Source organism: Argopecten irradians, chromosome 16 (genome assembly GCF_041381155.1).
Source record: "Argopecten irradians isolate NY chromosome 16, Ai_NY, whole genome shotgun sequence".
In the NCBI taxonomy this organism is placed as follows: domain Eukaryota; kingdom Metazoa; phylum Mollusca; class Bivalvia; order Pectinida; family Pectinidae; genus Argopecten; species Argopecten irradians.
Window position 1 is genome coordinate 21,674,159 of NC_091149.1, and position 17,197 is coordinate 21,691,355.

Below are 17,197 nucleotides of genomic sequence, written 5' to 3' on the forward strand. Positions count from 1 at the left end.
TCCAATTGTTAAAATGTATTGCAAAATAGTTAACTTGAAAATACAAAACACATATATTGTAAATGTTCTTCAAAGTCAGTTCAAATGAGAAAATAGATATTATACTTAATTAATAAGAAATTATAATATATTATATATAGATGCATGCAACATCAAACTGTTCATCATAAAATACTGGAGACGTTCATATTCTCTGGAAATCACATTTTAGCATCTATGTGTAATTGATTTAAAAAAGTTTATGCAATGATCCACCTGTCAATGATGTGGGTGTTGTTATTGATAAAATCAGAAACAAATATACTATACATAGTAAATATGTGTTTCTCATACAATTAGCACATCAGTATACCAAGATTCGTACATTTTTTCTGGTGTAAAAAAAAGGCTAAAACATGACTACCACTAAAGTATGTACGTTAACAGTATTTTGTCTTGAGCTTGTAGAAATTAGATCATTCAGGCACAATGATAACAGATTCAATGACAATACAAGTACTGTATTGATTGAAGTACATAATTTAACCCAATTTTTATGTTGAATTCACATGTTCATGCCTAAACAACTTTCCCAAAAGATTTTGCAATCTAGATTTAATAAAGATATTTTTGCAGTAATAAATTTTCTGCTTTTATTATTACCTGTTAGTTATGATATAGAACTTAATTTGATTAATTGACTGCTAAATCAGTACGCCAGTGAATTTATTTCAGCTGTTTGATTGACTTATATTATGCTTCTGTTGTGATATTCAAATCAATACCTGTATATGAGTATGTTGATCGGAATTCTAAAACAATTCTCAACTTTTCAATGCCTTTCCTATCCTACTAACCAGTAACATCTTTACTGAGGAAGGACTACCAATTTGTTAGGAATGACCAAATTAAAAATGATCTGTAGAATATTCTACTACATAGAAGAAGTTAAAAACATATATCAGATACAAGTATAAGGTTTAAATGATATATAGCTGATATTTCACAGATGAAATATTAACCATTGTGGCCCTCTAACTATGTTTGTCTACCCCCTATAACCACAACCCACTCCCACCCTTTCTTAGACTTACCTCCCTTAGAATGAGTTCCCTCCTAATAACATTGATCAAATATGTATAAATAATAATTTATGCATATATGATATTGACTCAGAAAGAAGTTCCTTGAAAAGGTTGTTGCATAAATATTTCCAACGGACTTAATCAAGCAGAGAAATTGTATTTGAATAAATCACTTTTCTCATCTTTCATTATACCCCTCCACCCACCTCCCGCTCGCTGCCAAGGAAAAAAAATTGTTTGTGAGTGTTGAAATATCTAAAGCCAGTTTATACTGCTACTATTTGCAGAGTGTGTACTCTATACCATTTATGTTAATCAGAATCTAAAATCAAGTCTTCTTCTGTTCGTCAATTTTTGATAATTGTGGACATTACAAGAAATAAGATAGTCTCTATTGTTCAGTAATTAAACATACATATAATAATATATTTGATATATGTAGCACAATTAAATAATGCTAAAGGTCAGTACTAATGCTGAATTAATGTTTAAGCACACTTAAGGCTTTACAATCTGAATAATGATGAAAAATAAACAAACTACAATTACTGGTAAACAATTCTTCAGCAGCAAAATTATCATTTTAGGAAATAAACATCAATGAATTGGACACTCTACTAAATAGGCAACAAATCATGGTCATAAGACCTTAATTTGCTCACAAATCAGAAGCCAAATATCGTCGTGTCTATAATTTGGTAACACTTTTTCTCTTTTAAGACCATTATAACCAATAATTATTACTAATCTAAAATGCTGGTTTTGTTCAATATTATCTAATCTAAACAATATCAGTTTTCACTAAATCTAAATTTCTAATAACAAAATGGTATTCAGAAATTCACATTTCATAAAGGCTTTATCCTTTTTTCGTGATATTACTTCTTATAATATTGTTTTTAAAAGAGAATAATTCATCAAACTTAAAAAAAACAAAAGTAAGACCCTGTATCTCGAGGATGATCAATTGTTATATACAGATACCAATGGTGCAAACTAATTTTCATATGATAGGAAATTAATTTCAAGAATTATAAATTATAAAATAACTCAAAACACAAACGATACATTACTACATACGTGAACAAAATGTCACATCAGTATCATTAAATGCATGTGTGAAATAAATAAAATAATAAAGAAATACAATGATTAAACAGACTTTATATCCATATCTTTTTTTTCAACAATGTCGTATCATACAGGTTTATATAATTCATAGCATTATTTATAAAATAAGTAAATAATACAATTCAATTACCTTTTTATCAGCTGTTACATGTCATTATTGAAATCAGATCCTCTAACAATCAAAGATATTATTTGTTTAAACTTAAGTTTTAAAGCACTTATAGAAAATACTTCTAAAATCTTGTTGTAAACAAAACTGCTTCTCATTTTTCTTATTGAATAATAAGGCAAAGTTTGGTTTTATAAAAATGTTGGTCATAGCACAATATATTCACACAGAAAACATCAAATCACAAACAAAATACATAGAGAAAGCCTTATTGTACTTGTATAACTGTTCCATAATGGCACTTTCATGTCTTTCATATAATGTAACACTAATACTATCAATGTCAAGATCTTTCTGATTCACACTTACAACAATTATGCATGGATGTTGTGTCTCGACAAAAGAAAACTTACAGGAAATATTAGTCTGATAAAGAGGCACATGTATTCATGTACATTTTCAATAAAAAAAAATTATCAATAAATTTAAAAAAATATTTACAAACAAAACCATAAACACTTTTTGGCAAAAATCTACCTTAATGAACACAATCTTCAACAATTCATGATAGAATAGAGAATGCCATTAGAATTTTTGGGACATGACTTGTTTAATATTAAAAATAATTTAGTAAAGGGACATAACTCTATCGTCACAGATATAATTGACAAGATAACCATTAAGATGATTCTTTTTAAAAAAACTGTAAGTTCATTCAATGTTTTTGACACTATTTCATACTTTTCTAGATATTTAATATTCATACCAGTATATACTTCTATGTACAATTCTATTACATTGTAGCTAGATACTTACATACTTGCATAGTAAACAATATTGTGTCTTTGCATGTTACAGAGTTATTGCCCTTGAGGGAAGGTATAAATTGTGAAATCAGTAATTCTTGTTGTTTTCTCTAAAAATATAACGCTACATTTGCAAAAACACCACAGGACATCAGTCAATACAATGCATGTACCTACAACAAGGACAGATGATGTTTTATGTGCAAAGATGTAATATAGGTTAAAATATAATAGAAAAATAGGTTTAGGTCGTACGTATAGTAATACTGTAGATTTCAGCAAAGACTAGAAACAATAGGAAATAGGCAACTTCTGGTGTGATTATTTCGCTAAAAAATATATTGAATAATTATATATATTTTTACTAGCATAAACATATAATTGAAATATGAATAGAACCCTTAATTACAATATGAACCATTTTGACACATTTGTTCATCTCACAATTTAAGTTCTTGAAAATAAACACTTAAAAGACATATTTTCAGGTAAAACTTTGTGCAAAGATTGAAAACATTTTATAAAATCAATAAACAAAATCTCAAAACTTTGAAGTCATGACCATTGCATGTATATGGTAAGACACTATTATTTTGTGACCTACGGAAGAAGGGAATTGCATGTTATTATTTTTAATTAATACCTGTTGACCACATTTTAAAATAACATGATATTAGTCAAACTTTTAATTCCTTTAAAATAAAAAATATCAACAGTATTTATTTCTTCATAACAAATCAATAAACTGATTTGCACAAAAAAAAAAAAAACCCAAAAAAAACAAAAAAAAACCAACAAAAAATACCATACAGATTTCTTGCATATTTTTGAGAAATACCATGAAATAGAATTAGATTGTATTGTGTAAAGGAAATAATACAGTGTGTTATAGAGACATATACTTTTATAAAGAATATCTAACAATAACAGGAACAGATAAAACAAACTTTTATTATTTCCTGATTTAACCAAACCTCATGTTCAAGGGAAGAGCATCATAAATACTAAATTTTGCTGTTCAATTTCAAAATTAGAAAAAGACTCAAAAATTATTGGACGGCTTGAATTATTGATAACAAAATCTATTTGATTTTTATTTTCAGTATTTCTTCAGCATTTAATCAATTATGGAATAAACTTACAGCGATATCACTGTTACATTCACACTGATACTGGTCCCTGATTGGTCAGCCGATCAAAAATGTTTTGCAAATTGATCGTCGCCAAGGTGTGCAGGAGATCAAAGGGATCCAAACTATTTACTGTTACAAGTTTTGCTAAATAATAAGCTGTTAGCTTCAGCATATTAAATATGAAAACTTATCTATTTAAAAAACAAAAATGTTGTTACAAAGAAAAAAAAACATAAATATTTATAAAGTGATTTGAATTTTGAATTGATCAAATACAATTAAAAATAGTTGAAGGAAATTCATATGATCGCAGCAATTCACTTCAGACATTTACAAATTGTTCAATGTTACAGAAATATTTACGTAAGAATTATCACCATAGAAAATAGATTTTAAATCACATTAAAAGTCTGATTGTAATGCTTGAATATTATCACAGTGTACAAGAAATCATACAAGTCTACCCTTCGTAGCGAGCTTCATACCAGATATCACCTGACCTCTTTAGAGAGCTGAAAAACAAGAATGCAAAGTTAAACATAAAATCTTTAATGTACATATTACAAGCATTTCTTTCATTCTTAAAATTCATAATTAAAAAAAAATAAAACTGAAAATCATAGATTTATTATGTAAATAGAAAAGAACAGTTTTGACTATTAAAATGGTGTTTTACCTGGTTGTGGTTATATAATTACCATATTTCAAAAACAAAAAAATGTTTAAGTTATCAAAACAGTACAACTTTTGGATGGTATGAAGGTACTTACTGCACAATGTCTGCGAATGCTCCGTAAAGAGATTTGCATCGGTATGGTATGTTGTGTTTCTTGCAGATAGCTCGCACCTGAGGCACGATCTTGTGCAAGTTGTGTCGTGGCATAGTTGGGAACAGACTGAAGAAAGAACAGTAATGAATTAAAACAATTTGATACTTTTAGTTGGAAATGAGATATCATATAATAATCAGTTCTACATGCTTTATTTAATTTTCATGATCAATGATTTATCATATTTGACCATGATCTCTGATGATTTTATTTTCCAATGTATCATTTTATTGTACAAGTATCTTTTATATCATTTTGCATGGAGAGAGAAAACGTTTCTGACACACCTTTCCCTACAACAGCCAATAACTGTGAAAAAATATCTTATAAATAAAGAGAAACAAGGACAGATAATTCCATGTTATAGACATTTCTGTAAAATTTCTCATATCATATAAAGAGAAACAAGGGCAGATTATTCCATGTTGTAGACCAATCTAATTATAAAATTAGAACTTCTATGTCGCTCTCCGTACCGTCCGCTCGGTACGGAGAGCGACATAGAAGTTCTAATTTTAATTAGATTGTGTTGTAGACATTTCTGTAGAATTTCTCATATAAATAAAGAGAAACAAGGGCAGATAATTCCATGTTATAGACATTTCTGTAAAATTTCTCATATAAATAAAGAGAAACAAGGGCAGATTATTCCATGTTATAGACATTTCTGTAGAATTTCTCATATAAATAAAGAGAAACAAGGGCAGATAATTCCCTGTTATAGACATTTCTGTTGAATTTCTCATATCAATAAAGAGAAACAAGGGCAGATAATTCCATTTTAGACATTTCTGTAAAATTTCTTATATAAAGAGAAACAAGGGCAGATAACTACATGTTGTGAATTATGACTTACTGGTGCTCGACTTGGTAGTTGAGGTGTCCCGTAAACCAGTCATTAAAATATCCTGGCTCCACATTACATGTCGTGGCTAGCTGCATGGAGAACCAGTCCATCTGTTTGTCGTGCTCAATCTTCATGGGGATGTGGCTCATCTGGGTGACCCAAGTAAACCAGTGACTTTCCAGGAATCTATACAACCACAAAGTTAAAACAAGTGTGACCAACTTTTTATAATATCAAAGGAATAATATCTATATGAATGGGATAAAGATCTTACGCAGTCATCCCTTCATATGTATCTATCACTGTATAATTACATCAACTCCTATATTATGTCCTAGCAAAACTGAAGAATCTGTGTGTGACTATGAATGAGACAGGTAAATTGGTTCTTTGATGTACATCAGTTGATCATGACTGTGTGACTTTAAAGTCAGATGTCACTATCTCTGTTATCTTCAAAGAAAGACTCTACAGGTCTGTGATTGGTCAATTATTTTCTCCTGAATTTGAACTGTCATCAATCTTATGACATATTCCAGGGATGGATATAACAACAGTGATAATAACCCCTGGAGTATCAAGGATGCTTCAAATGGTAAGTAAATGGGTTAACATTTGGTTGGTATAACATCCTATTACAGCCAGTGTCGTTAAAGAATGTGCAAAGTTTGTTGGTGGAAAAAGGTCAGAGTATCCGAAGAAAAACCACCCACCAGCAACTAGACCTGGCATTGCTCCACATGGGATTTTAAACCATGACTCTGTTCAATAGAGGATCTGACAACATCCCATATGGGCTCATTTTTGATGACCTTTATACAAAAAAAAAATGAACCAACTCTACTCCAGATCAAATGTATAATTTTCTATACATTGCTACATTAATTGAAAACACCACTTTGGCCCACTTATGTTCTTAGTTGTGCTCTTTGGACCAGATGACGACATACTCTGTATTTTAATCAGTTTGTAGAATATGACACTTACCTTGTAAACATGTAGAGCCAAAACACTCCCCATCCACCGAAAAATGGGGTGTAAAGGTAGAACCAACGGAAGAAGAAAGTTATCGTCATACCCAAGTCCTGTGGCAGTGATAAGAAAAAAGAAAATATCAACATATGTTACTCTATGATAATAGATAATAAGTTAATCAGTTGTGAAAAAAAATATTGTGACTGTTGACATAGTATTTAACTGCACATTGTATATTATATATTCTACTTCATCATTATCAATGTTACAAATCTGATCCAAAGCATGGGATATAGAAGAAAAACGAGATATGTTTTAAATAATATTTTTCCAGCCATTCATAAAAAAACACATTATTCCATCATCACATACTAAAGTGATATCTGCCCTTGCAGGTACGTTCTCATTGTGACCTTTTGATTGTGACGTCATGTCTTTGCAGGCATTTATAATTTGTCATATTTTTCACTCAGAAGATATTTATAATATGGCAGTAAGATATGACTGAACAGGCCAATTATGTGGTTAAAGACTTCGTGTCAAAGAAACAACTTACCACCCAATCTCGTCGTTTGAAAACAAACATCAGGTTCTCTATGTGGAAATATATAGGCAGAAGCAATGGTGGTCCAACTGAAAAAAAAAAAAAAAAGCTATATAATGTACTATAGGTTTGGTCAGAATTGCTAATGAAATACATTGTACATATGATATAAAATAACTATTCGGCATCAGAGAACATATTATATATAAAGGTAGAAATCAATTATATATATATTTTTTATTTTTTTACCAAATTCCCAAAATAAGTAGCTAATGCCTGAAAAGTCACTCACATGTTCACAAACTTGAATCCTAATGGGTAAATGGGAAAAACAAAAAACAAAAAAACAAAAAAATAACTAGTATTCAACTTAATAAATGCTATCATCCCTTTTCCGCCCTTGCTTATTACAGAGTTATCTCCCCTTGCAGTTAGGTTTCCCTTTTGAATAGCAAAATTCACATTGTTTTCTCTGAAAAGTATGATGTTACGCTCAGAAACAAATGATGTCACTGCCCACAAAGGCAGACAACTCTATAATATGCAAATACAGAATAAGGCCAAAATCAAAGTGCCAAGGCCACTCATAGATGCTGTGATTGAAGGATCCAAACCAAATAAGAAAGAAATTGGTTTTTCATTTAAATATTGAATTAAGTATACTTTAAGTGTGCAGTGTTGAATTTGGGAGCTTAACAAAATATATTTACAGTATACCGTATTATTTATTTTATGATATTTTAAGGTTTTTCAAGAATAATAAGTTGAATAACTCATTTTCCTGAAATAACTGAAATCAATTTTACATTTAAATTATTTCTAACGATTTTGACACCAATGAAACCGTTCAGAATCTGAGTATCATTTTTTATAATTCTTTTTTAATTACTAAATTAGCAATTTCATCAATGTCTCTTCACAGACAAAAAATAATAAGTAAACATATCCGTATCTTAATATCCACCTAACATTGAAGAATATTTTCGGAAAAATATAACATTAGAAATATTATCATTTCTGGACATGTTTTGGTTTCCTTTTTAGAAAACTTACATGGGTTGCTTTGACGACTTTTGACTAATAAATCATGACCAGATACTTTTGCCAAATAAAAGGTACATTATTTCGTTGCGTATATCACTCTGATTTCTTTTAAATTCACAAGAACGCTAGCCGTTAACATCAAGAAAACTTCATGTAATGTACCGGACTTTAGCAAGTCTTCGTAAGCCTAACAGTAACTGGTTGGCGAGATATTATCGTGCAGAACATTAGACCGTGAGTTGTGCTTTGCCGACTTTTGACTCATAATTAAACATGACCATATACTTTTGCCAAGTAAAAGGTACATTATTTGGTTATTTATAACACCCAAATTTATTTTGAATTCATAAGAACACTAACATCAAGAAAACTTCATGCAATACATCAGACTTAAGCAAGTCTTCATAAGGCTACCATACATTACACGGCAATATAAGTTTATTTGTCGCTTTAAAATTCTCGTACATATATAGATATATATCATCATTATATTTTGTATGTTTATGTTGATAAATTTTGTACCTTTCCCCTTTCAATATAACGCAGTTGTCGATAAAAAGAAGACACGACTCCCAGTGACAGACACATAAATGTACTCAAAACTATGAACTTTTACTGCGCAATAATATCATCGGATATATATATATATATAGTTCATCAATGTAACCAACACAAAAAACTTCATAAGCGTTATAAGAACTTTCTTTTGTAGTAACCTTCCTATCATTTGATTACAATAATCGATCAGTAGCATGAATTACGTAAAATTTGAATAAACAGTCTGCCGCGGAGGAAGATCCATAAACAGTCTGCCGCGGAGGAAGACAGCGAAGAAGGCGTTGTTCGTGATTTTCGGGAGACTACTATCTCGGAGTAATACCAATATCATAGAGTCCCAACTGAACACTTAAAACACTCCATCCAGGGTGTATATGTATGTACAAATTCAATGTCTGTGGTTTTGAATATTGGGGTTTTATTTTTCATACCATCAAGTATTAAGTGAAATGAACAAAACAACTTTTAATTTTCATCGCTGAGTGGTTTCATTGTTTTGATGAGCACAGGCTCGCCGAATGTACCTAAGAATGCTGTTTCACAGCATCAAAAAATATATGTCTGTTTAGGGTTACAAGACCGACCCTATCTTTTTACCCCCAACCTTTTTGTTCCCACTATTTTACGGGAAAAAAAAAAAAGATTAAAATGTTGGGATTTTTATCTCCGGCCATTATTTTAGAGTGACAGACACTTAAAAAAAAAACCTCCCCACCTACCGACCGTATTTTTTTCCCCAATGTAACCCTAAACAGACAAATTATTTTTTTGGTCTTAGTATCCCTCCCCGTTTTTTAAGATAACAATTTCACTATTGTGAGAATTGTGTAAATGTCACTATTTGATTTCTTTGGAAAATTGATAAAGAATTTTCTTTGTGCAATACTTTTGTGAAAGACAGACACAAAATTTGATATAAGTACATCTCAGTTTCACTGTGGGTGCTTATTCACGTCAAATATTGTATATTTTATATATGTACACAAGATAAACCGATTGTCCACGCATCCTAACATTAAAATCATCACTTTTTCACTTACTTAGAAACCAGTAGTTACTCTGAAGCTGATATGGCATGAATCCCTTCTTTTTCTCGGCCCATGATTTAGGTACATAGTCACCCAATAGGAATAGATAGGCTACATCTACGTCCGGGTCCTTCTTCAGTACATTAGGCTTGGCATGATGTTGGAAATGTCGGAAATTCCACCAATGGGAAGACGCTGCCTGTGACAAAATCAATCCAGATGTCATATAATAGATAGTATAATTTTGTACTTGTGTAACAATGAGCACTGACACTCTGAGACATGTAGCAGGCTACTTCTCAGAAATTTTGCAGTTAATATTAGTTTAATACAGCATTTTCACAGTTATACAAAAAATAAATCTTTGGTTTTCAGATTACAAATATGGCATCATACGTGACCTAACAGGATTTTAAAATTCAATAGTGGTACAAGTTTTTGTTACCAGCATAAAATTTAATTTTAAAATTTTCAAAATTCACAAATATATTTAACCTTAAAAAAATATCAAAAACAAGTGTCCATGTTCTGTTGTTTTGTTTTAAATATATCATTAAAATCTAGCTTCATACAAGTTTTTTCTTCAAAAGTAAATAAAAGCTTAAGCTTGATATTGAAAATGAGTTATCTCCCTTCCCCTGAACAGAATTTATCACATTGGTTTAACATGTTGACCAACAACTTACTTTCAGATGACCTATTACTAGATGATGAAAAATGTGGTTTATTTTGTGACTAGGGAACACAGACATATGGCCATAATCGTGTTGGGACCATCCAGCTTGAGCCTGAAAAGAAAGCCAAAAAACGATAATTAAAAATATTCAACAATTTAGGACAAGATACGATGTACCATACATGTTGTATAACTTATCTTAATCAAACAACAAAGAAACCACATACTTTGCATAGAATTAAATTTTAATGTGTGTTTTCCAGGGTAGTCAGATTAGACTGTGGGAAATTAACAAAAGTTACAGTAGTAAGTACAGTTAGGTACAATAGAAACGTCGTAATCTAAATCACGAAATTACATTGTTCTAAAATTATCATATAGACATGAAAGTTAGAAACCATGAAAATAAACCGGTTTACATGCCGTTCAATATTACTTTTTTATTTGTGGACATAAAGGATAGGGATATTCTACCATAGGGTCACAAAATGTTGTTAAATATGAGGCTCTTTTTCGCAAATGAAAGAGTATTTTTCTCTCGTCCCCTATGCTTTGTGACAATTTTTTGAAATTACGATAGCATGTCATTTTGAGAAATATGTTCAAAGAAAACTACAAGTCAATTTCCTGATACTGATACAGGAAAATGTTTTTAATGCAAATCCTGTTGTTTACATTCATAATAGAAATAGTTTTTGAAAAAAAAAATTAAAATATATAAGCGTTCACATTCATTGAGAAAATAGTAATTGTGTTGATACAGTGACATTGTCAAGTTGTATTGCATGTGCATGGTTAGCCATGCATGCAATACAGCCTCAGACGACACAAGTGTATTGCATATATGGCATAAACCAGTATTACACCAGTAGATACAAATAAATGTATGAGAGAAAATACATACGAACCTGACCAACAGCCAGGATCATGGCACCAAGAACAAACGAGGCTGTAGAACCTCCCATGTAGGATATGAGACAATAAGCCATGATCTCCAGGAGAATAATGTGTCCTAAATGTAGAACATAGAACAAAGGTTTGGTCTTCAATAGCTCGTTCTCCTCCACATGTTTTCTTAGTGCACGGAAGTCAGCTTGAATGTCAGACTATAAAAAAAAAATGAGAATATGTATATATTTGTGTTTTTCAGTTGTGTATAATTGTAGAGCATTGTACAGATACTTAAGATACAAATACTTTGGATAAAAAGTAAATTTCTGTTTCATCTATAGAATTAAAATGCATTATTACATCGTGATTTACATCTTAAATGGTAAGCATCGATATCACAGTTGTAAACCAATGTTTAATTAATAGGATAGGAGGGGGCATTTAATCATTTATATAACTTCAACTCCTTCACAAGGGATAAATAGCACTTGTAGGGGGGCGGGGTGCACTTATCACTAATTACTTACAATAAAAGAAGGATTCAATGAACAGTTCTTTTACCAAAAATATATGCCAGCTGCATCAAAATGATATTCATTTTGTAAATGTCTTCTTTAGCACATACGTTTTTAAAATAATGATTTTTTCTGTAAATTAACAATTGTATGTACACTTTCAATTGTATACGAAATTATCAGAAACATTTGTCTCAAATTGGATTTTTGGAGGTTATATAACATTGAGTATTGTGCATGTGTTAGACATGCAGAGAACCAGAATAATTTAAATACCTCTTCTTTATCCTTCACATCTCCAACATATAGAGGCTTCATGAACTTCTTAACAAAATCTTTGTCATTGTGAAATGCCTTCCACGCATCCTAGAGAAAAAATAACATCATAAATTAATGATATAATATAATTACAAGTAAAGCAACTATATACAGTAAACATGTTTATAACGAGCATGCTAACAACAAATGTTATAATTTAGTACATCACATGATCATTACTGGGAATGCTATTGGATAACAGCCATGGTCTACTTTGCAACAGTTCCCTGTCCTTCTTGACTACTGGAGACTATACCGGACTACTACGGGAACTATACTAAAGTATAGTCCCCCTGGAATGAGCACACGACCAAATATATGACGTCATAATGAATGTCATGTGACGTGCTAAATCTATTAATTATGGCCCTTTCCCTCGTGAACAGTTCTCCTATAGTGTTGTCTGGCTAGGTATAGTCCCCTCGTGTTTGACTCTGGGACTATACCTCGCCAGACAACACTATAGGAGAGGCCTAAATTAAAATTAAGATTGTTTGCACTCCCCCGACCTACCCCTATGAAACGGCCCTACTCAAAAACTTTTATTGGGAAATTCTGACAATATTTATTTAATTTTGTACAATGATATCTGAGCGTCTAGAAAAACAAAAACTTTCATAATTATCTTTGAACAATTGCTTGTCCAGGCTTCAAAATTATCACAATGAAACTGTATGTGTAAATTCTGGTACATACATCTAGAATGTGAAACATCACTGGTGAACACAATAAATTCAGGACAAAATACAATATTTTACCTACCTACCGACCCACTGTTAAAATTCTGGGTCGGAAAAGTGCAAACCAACAATATTTTAAGCCTGGCCAGAACACTTCCCTCTGGAAAGGGCCATAATAGAATTAATAGTAGTAATTTGCATTCTCTGTCAAGGTTCCCATATTTGTATTATCTGTATAACAAACTATGTTTATAACAAAGTGATTTTTTGGTCACCAGCAGTGTGAAAATTTGTGTGTAACCATTCAAAAACACATGATTCAACGAATGTGATATGGTGAGAATTGGTCGCCTGCCAATAGGCTTCATGCATAATTATATGTATTGCAGCCTTGCAGGCTTAAAATTCTGCTTACAGGCGATCAGTCTGAATTTTGAGCCAGCGATTATGGTCTGTTTTAGCGAACTACCAGTAGCCTAGCTATTTTTTCTGAATAGTTGAACTAAAATTGAACAGTTTGCGTTATATTCTATAACAAGTCCATCATAGGAAACAATGTAGTTCAGCGGTAGAGCATTCGGCTAGTGTTCGGAGGTCCCTCGTTCGAATCCCGGTCTGACCGCTACATTTTCTCCTGTCCTGGCTACAAATCTTCCCCATTAATTAGGCTAGCCTATTAGTTTCCTCTCCCTGTACAGTAAAACGGTTGAATTGCACAAATCAAATGTGATTGAACACGGCAATTAATATAGATCAATCATATGTTATCCCCATAAGTCATGCATGTATGCACGACAATCTCACCGTAGCGTCTTCCCCTGCATAATGACCCAGGATTTTCGCCCCTCCGGGATGTTTGCTTCCCCATCGGCTAGTATCATAAACTTTTCCTTCAATCATCAACCAGCTATCCCCCTTCCGGTTGTGCTCTCGTACATCATCCATGGAGACGTACTTAGGAGGCATAAATGCAGATCCATTTTCGGAAGCTTTTCCTCCTTTCCCCATCCTGGCGAAGTGCACGAACAAGTTACGAAACGGCACAGTAAACTTTCCTACGTGCCGACTTACACAACACACTTCGCAACGAAGAGTCGATGTTGATCAGACGCTTAATTAATCTAAGTCATGCCAATACGCAAATCAAACGTTTTACACACACAGATTTTGAAGCAGTTTTGTTGATAGAGGGTGGTCTGTTGGTAACCACAACATATGTTGTCTACGGTCCTATTCAAATGTAAAGTTATGAAACGAGTCTGTATGTGTAGGAAAACATGACCTATCTACCCCCTTAATTGTTAAGTAACCAGTGAATTACTGACACTGCGACAAACAAAATTAGCTTTATTTAAATGTAGCTCAACACATTAGGTATCTTAAAGGTGATAGGCCCCTAACAGTTAACCCTAAAACACTTAAAATTGTTCGACAAAATAGCGATTATTGATCATTAAAAAATGTTAGGCCTGCATCATGATTTTCAAAAAAAACCAACAAAAAACACTTTCATTTTCATATTTTATTGGAATGTGACAGAAAAAAATATTTCATCAATAACATTTTTCTCACTTTTGAGCATACATTGTATATAGGATACAATATTAATGTATCACTTAATTTTACTGTAGATCATGTAGATCTACGCTGAATCATACATGTAAGCTTATATATATATATTGGTATTTAGCACGCTGGTAATTAAGATTCTACATGTACCTGTAGTTTAAACGTAGTACATATAATGTACGTGCACTAGGTGCAAAGGTTAGCTTACACTCAACTGTACATGTAATTACTGTGTGCATCACAGATATTGTACATATGTCCCGGGTGCATTGATCTCATGTATATTATATATGAGAATTTAAAAAGACCTGCAGTTGCACGGCATGTCTTTTGCCTAGTTATTCATGAATGTTATAAATATATTTCATTGATTTGTATTTTTGCTGATTCTTTTTTGTATTTTAGAATATAAATGGATATGAGACCAAGTTTAGACATTTTAACCAAAATACAATGTAGTTTATTGAACACGAATACATACAAATGTGCATATAACTTTGAAAGAAAAAAATATTTAGGATAAAGAAATTGTATACTAAACCATTATTCTATAATGTGTTTTCACTCTGCGTTTAAAAATTCTAAAAATTTGAAGCTATGAAAATGGATTTTTTACTCGAATATAAACTTGGATGTATGTGCCATTCCACGGTCTGTCATTTAAGCAATTTACTGATACCAGATTGGACATACAGTTGATATGAAGCACATCCGGAAGGAAGATATATAGAATATTTATCTTTCAGATAGAGTGTGAGATATTTCAGGTAGTGAGAAGAAATCAGCTGTAGATGTACTCTCAAAACTGGAGAGAAGGCGTCCGACTGATCGCAGTAGAAGCGACAAGGTAAGAGCTGGGTGTTATCCACAAATGGAGAGAGATTTGACCAATCACTGTTGACTTGCGACTTTGAAGATCTTCCAATTGAGGACTCGATGAAGCACATGAAAGATGATCATCTGTAGAGTTTCAATTCAGGAATTTCTTCCAAGATCATTCAAGGCATCTCATAAGTATCAACATTTTAACTTTTTACTTCTCTTACAGAGTGAAATACGGAGACAACTTTAATTCAAACAGCCATCTTGGAATTTAATTAAGATGGCGGTCATTTTGAAGTTAAAATAAGAATAAAATTATTTATGTATCAAACACTACAGAAACTAAATACTCTCACGCATGTGTTTATTTGCTTAAAGTAAGCTTAGCCATTAGATGTATTACATACAGATATAGCTCGCAAAGTTGGCGGCCATCTTGAAATACAAAATGGCGGTACTTCTTCATGAAGTTTAATACTCTCAGAATGTTCCTAAGTATCAAACAAGTATTAGCCTCCCAAAAAGCTAAGAAGGCTACCATACAACATTATCTCCTGAAGCAATAATAGGAAATCTTGACGCATTGTTCTTTTCAGTTACATGTAGCTGACATACACTGTAGTTCTTATGACATTTCATTTGTGAAGAATGATAATTCAAATGCTTTCGCATTCAATGTAAAAGATAATCAACTTCATGATATTCATGAAAGGGCCACTATGCTACCTTTCCGAAGTTTTTTTTAAACAATCTATAACACAATATAATGGCCAAAGATGAGGTTACAACACCAAACAAGTTGAAGGTTTGCCGTCTGCCGCAGAAATAGTTAACTAACGCGTTGTAATATTATGAAGACGTCGGGAAACATAATACGACCTGCGTTATGAAAATTAACGTTTTGTTGTTCAGAAGGTGCAGCTAGGGGCCTTTACATAATGCTTACAAGTTTTCCGTCTAATATAGTCTTTACTGTACTGATATATGTACATTTTGTACATGTACTCATACGCATAGAACTCATCAACTTCGCTAGCCAAGGGTATTAGTCCGATTCTCTTTCTATTACACTTGGCTTATCTGACTTCAGAACGGGTGGTCCCGCACTGCGCCACCTGCTGGATCACCGCAGTTGCACCCCTTCCATTTACGTAATAAGCAACCAATTAAAAAGCTTGTATCATTGTTGTATGGTTGAAAAAATGGCAGCGCCCTATGAAACACGCGTGTTGTTTGCGACAGATTCAAAATACCAAAGATGAACATGTGTGTGAGTCATTTGTTTATTAGTGAGTTCGGACACCAGTTTTTGCGTTTCATGCAGAAGTTCTGCAGTGTCCAATTTTGTAACGAGATCGTAGTATATCTTTTAATTGTTTAATTTGTGAAACATAAACCATGCACGTACTTTCCAATCTGTTTGGAGAGCAACGTCTTCAAGACGTTCATTTAGCTGGTATAAAACATCTAATTGATTAAATAGATAATAATATAACTTCGCTAAGAGTTGATGTTGACAGACATGCCTGATGCCTCATTATACAGCGAATGAATGAAGAGTTTTACGTACCGTGACGCTAAATATAACGTTTCGGGGCACGACTCATTATACAAATGTAGGTCACTATATATACTACCGCTTCAGTTCAGTTTTGTT

General features: G+C 32.1%; 1 protein-coding gene across 1 annotated transcript; it reads right to left on the reverse strand.

Moving 5' to 3' along the window:
• Positions 1 to 14,259, reverse strand: LOC138310270 (fatty acid desaturase 2-like). The gene is made up of 10 exons (XM_069251402.1): positions 13,954 to 14,259; positions 12,428 to 12,517; positions 11,654 to 11,851; positions 10,756 to 10,857; positions 10,082 to 10,268; positions 7,452 to 7,528; positions 6,908 to 7,005; positions 5,930 to 6,106; positions 5,014 to 5,139; positions 1 to 4,755 (listed from the first exon to the last, which is right to left on the reverse strand). The coding sequence occupies exons 1-10, from the start codon at positions 14,155 to 14,157 to the stop codon at positions 4,704 to 4,706; spliced, it is 1,311 nt and encodes a 436-aa protein (XP_069107503.1). The 5' UTR covers positions 14,158 to 14,259; the 3' UTR covers positions 1 to 4,703.
• Between the last annotated feature and the right edge of the window lie 2,938 nt (positions 14,260 to 17,197).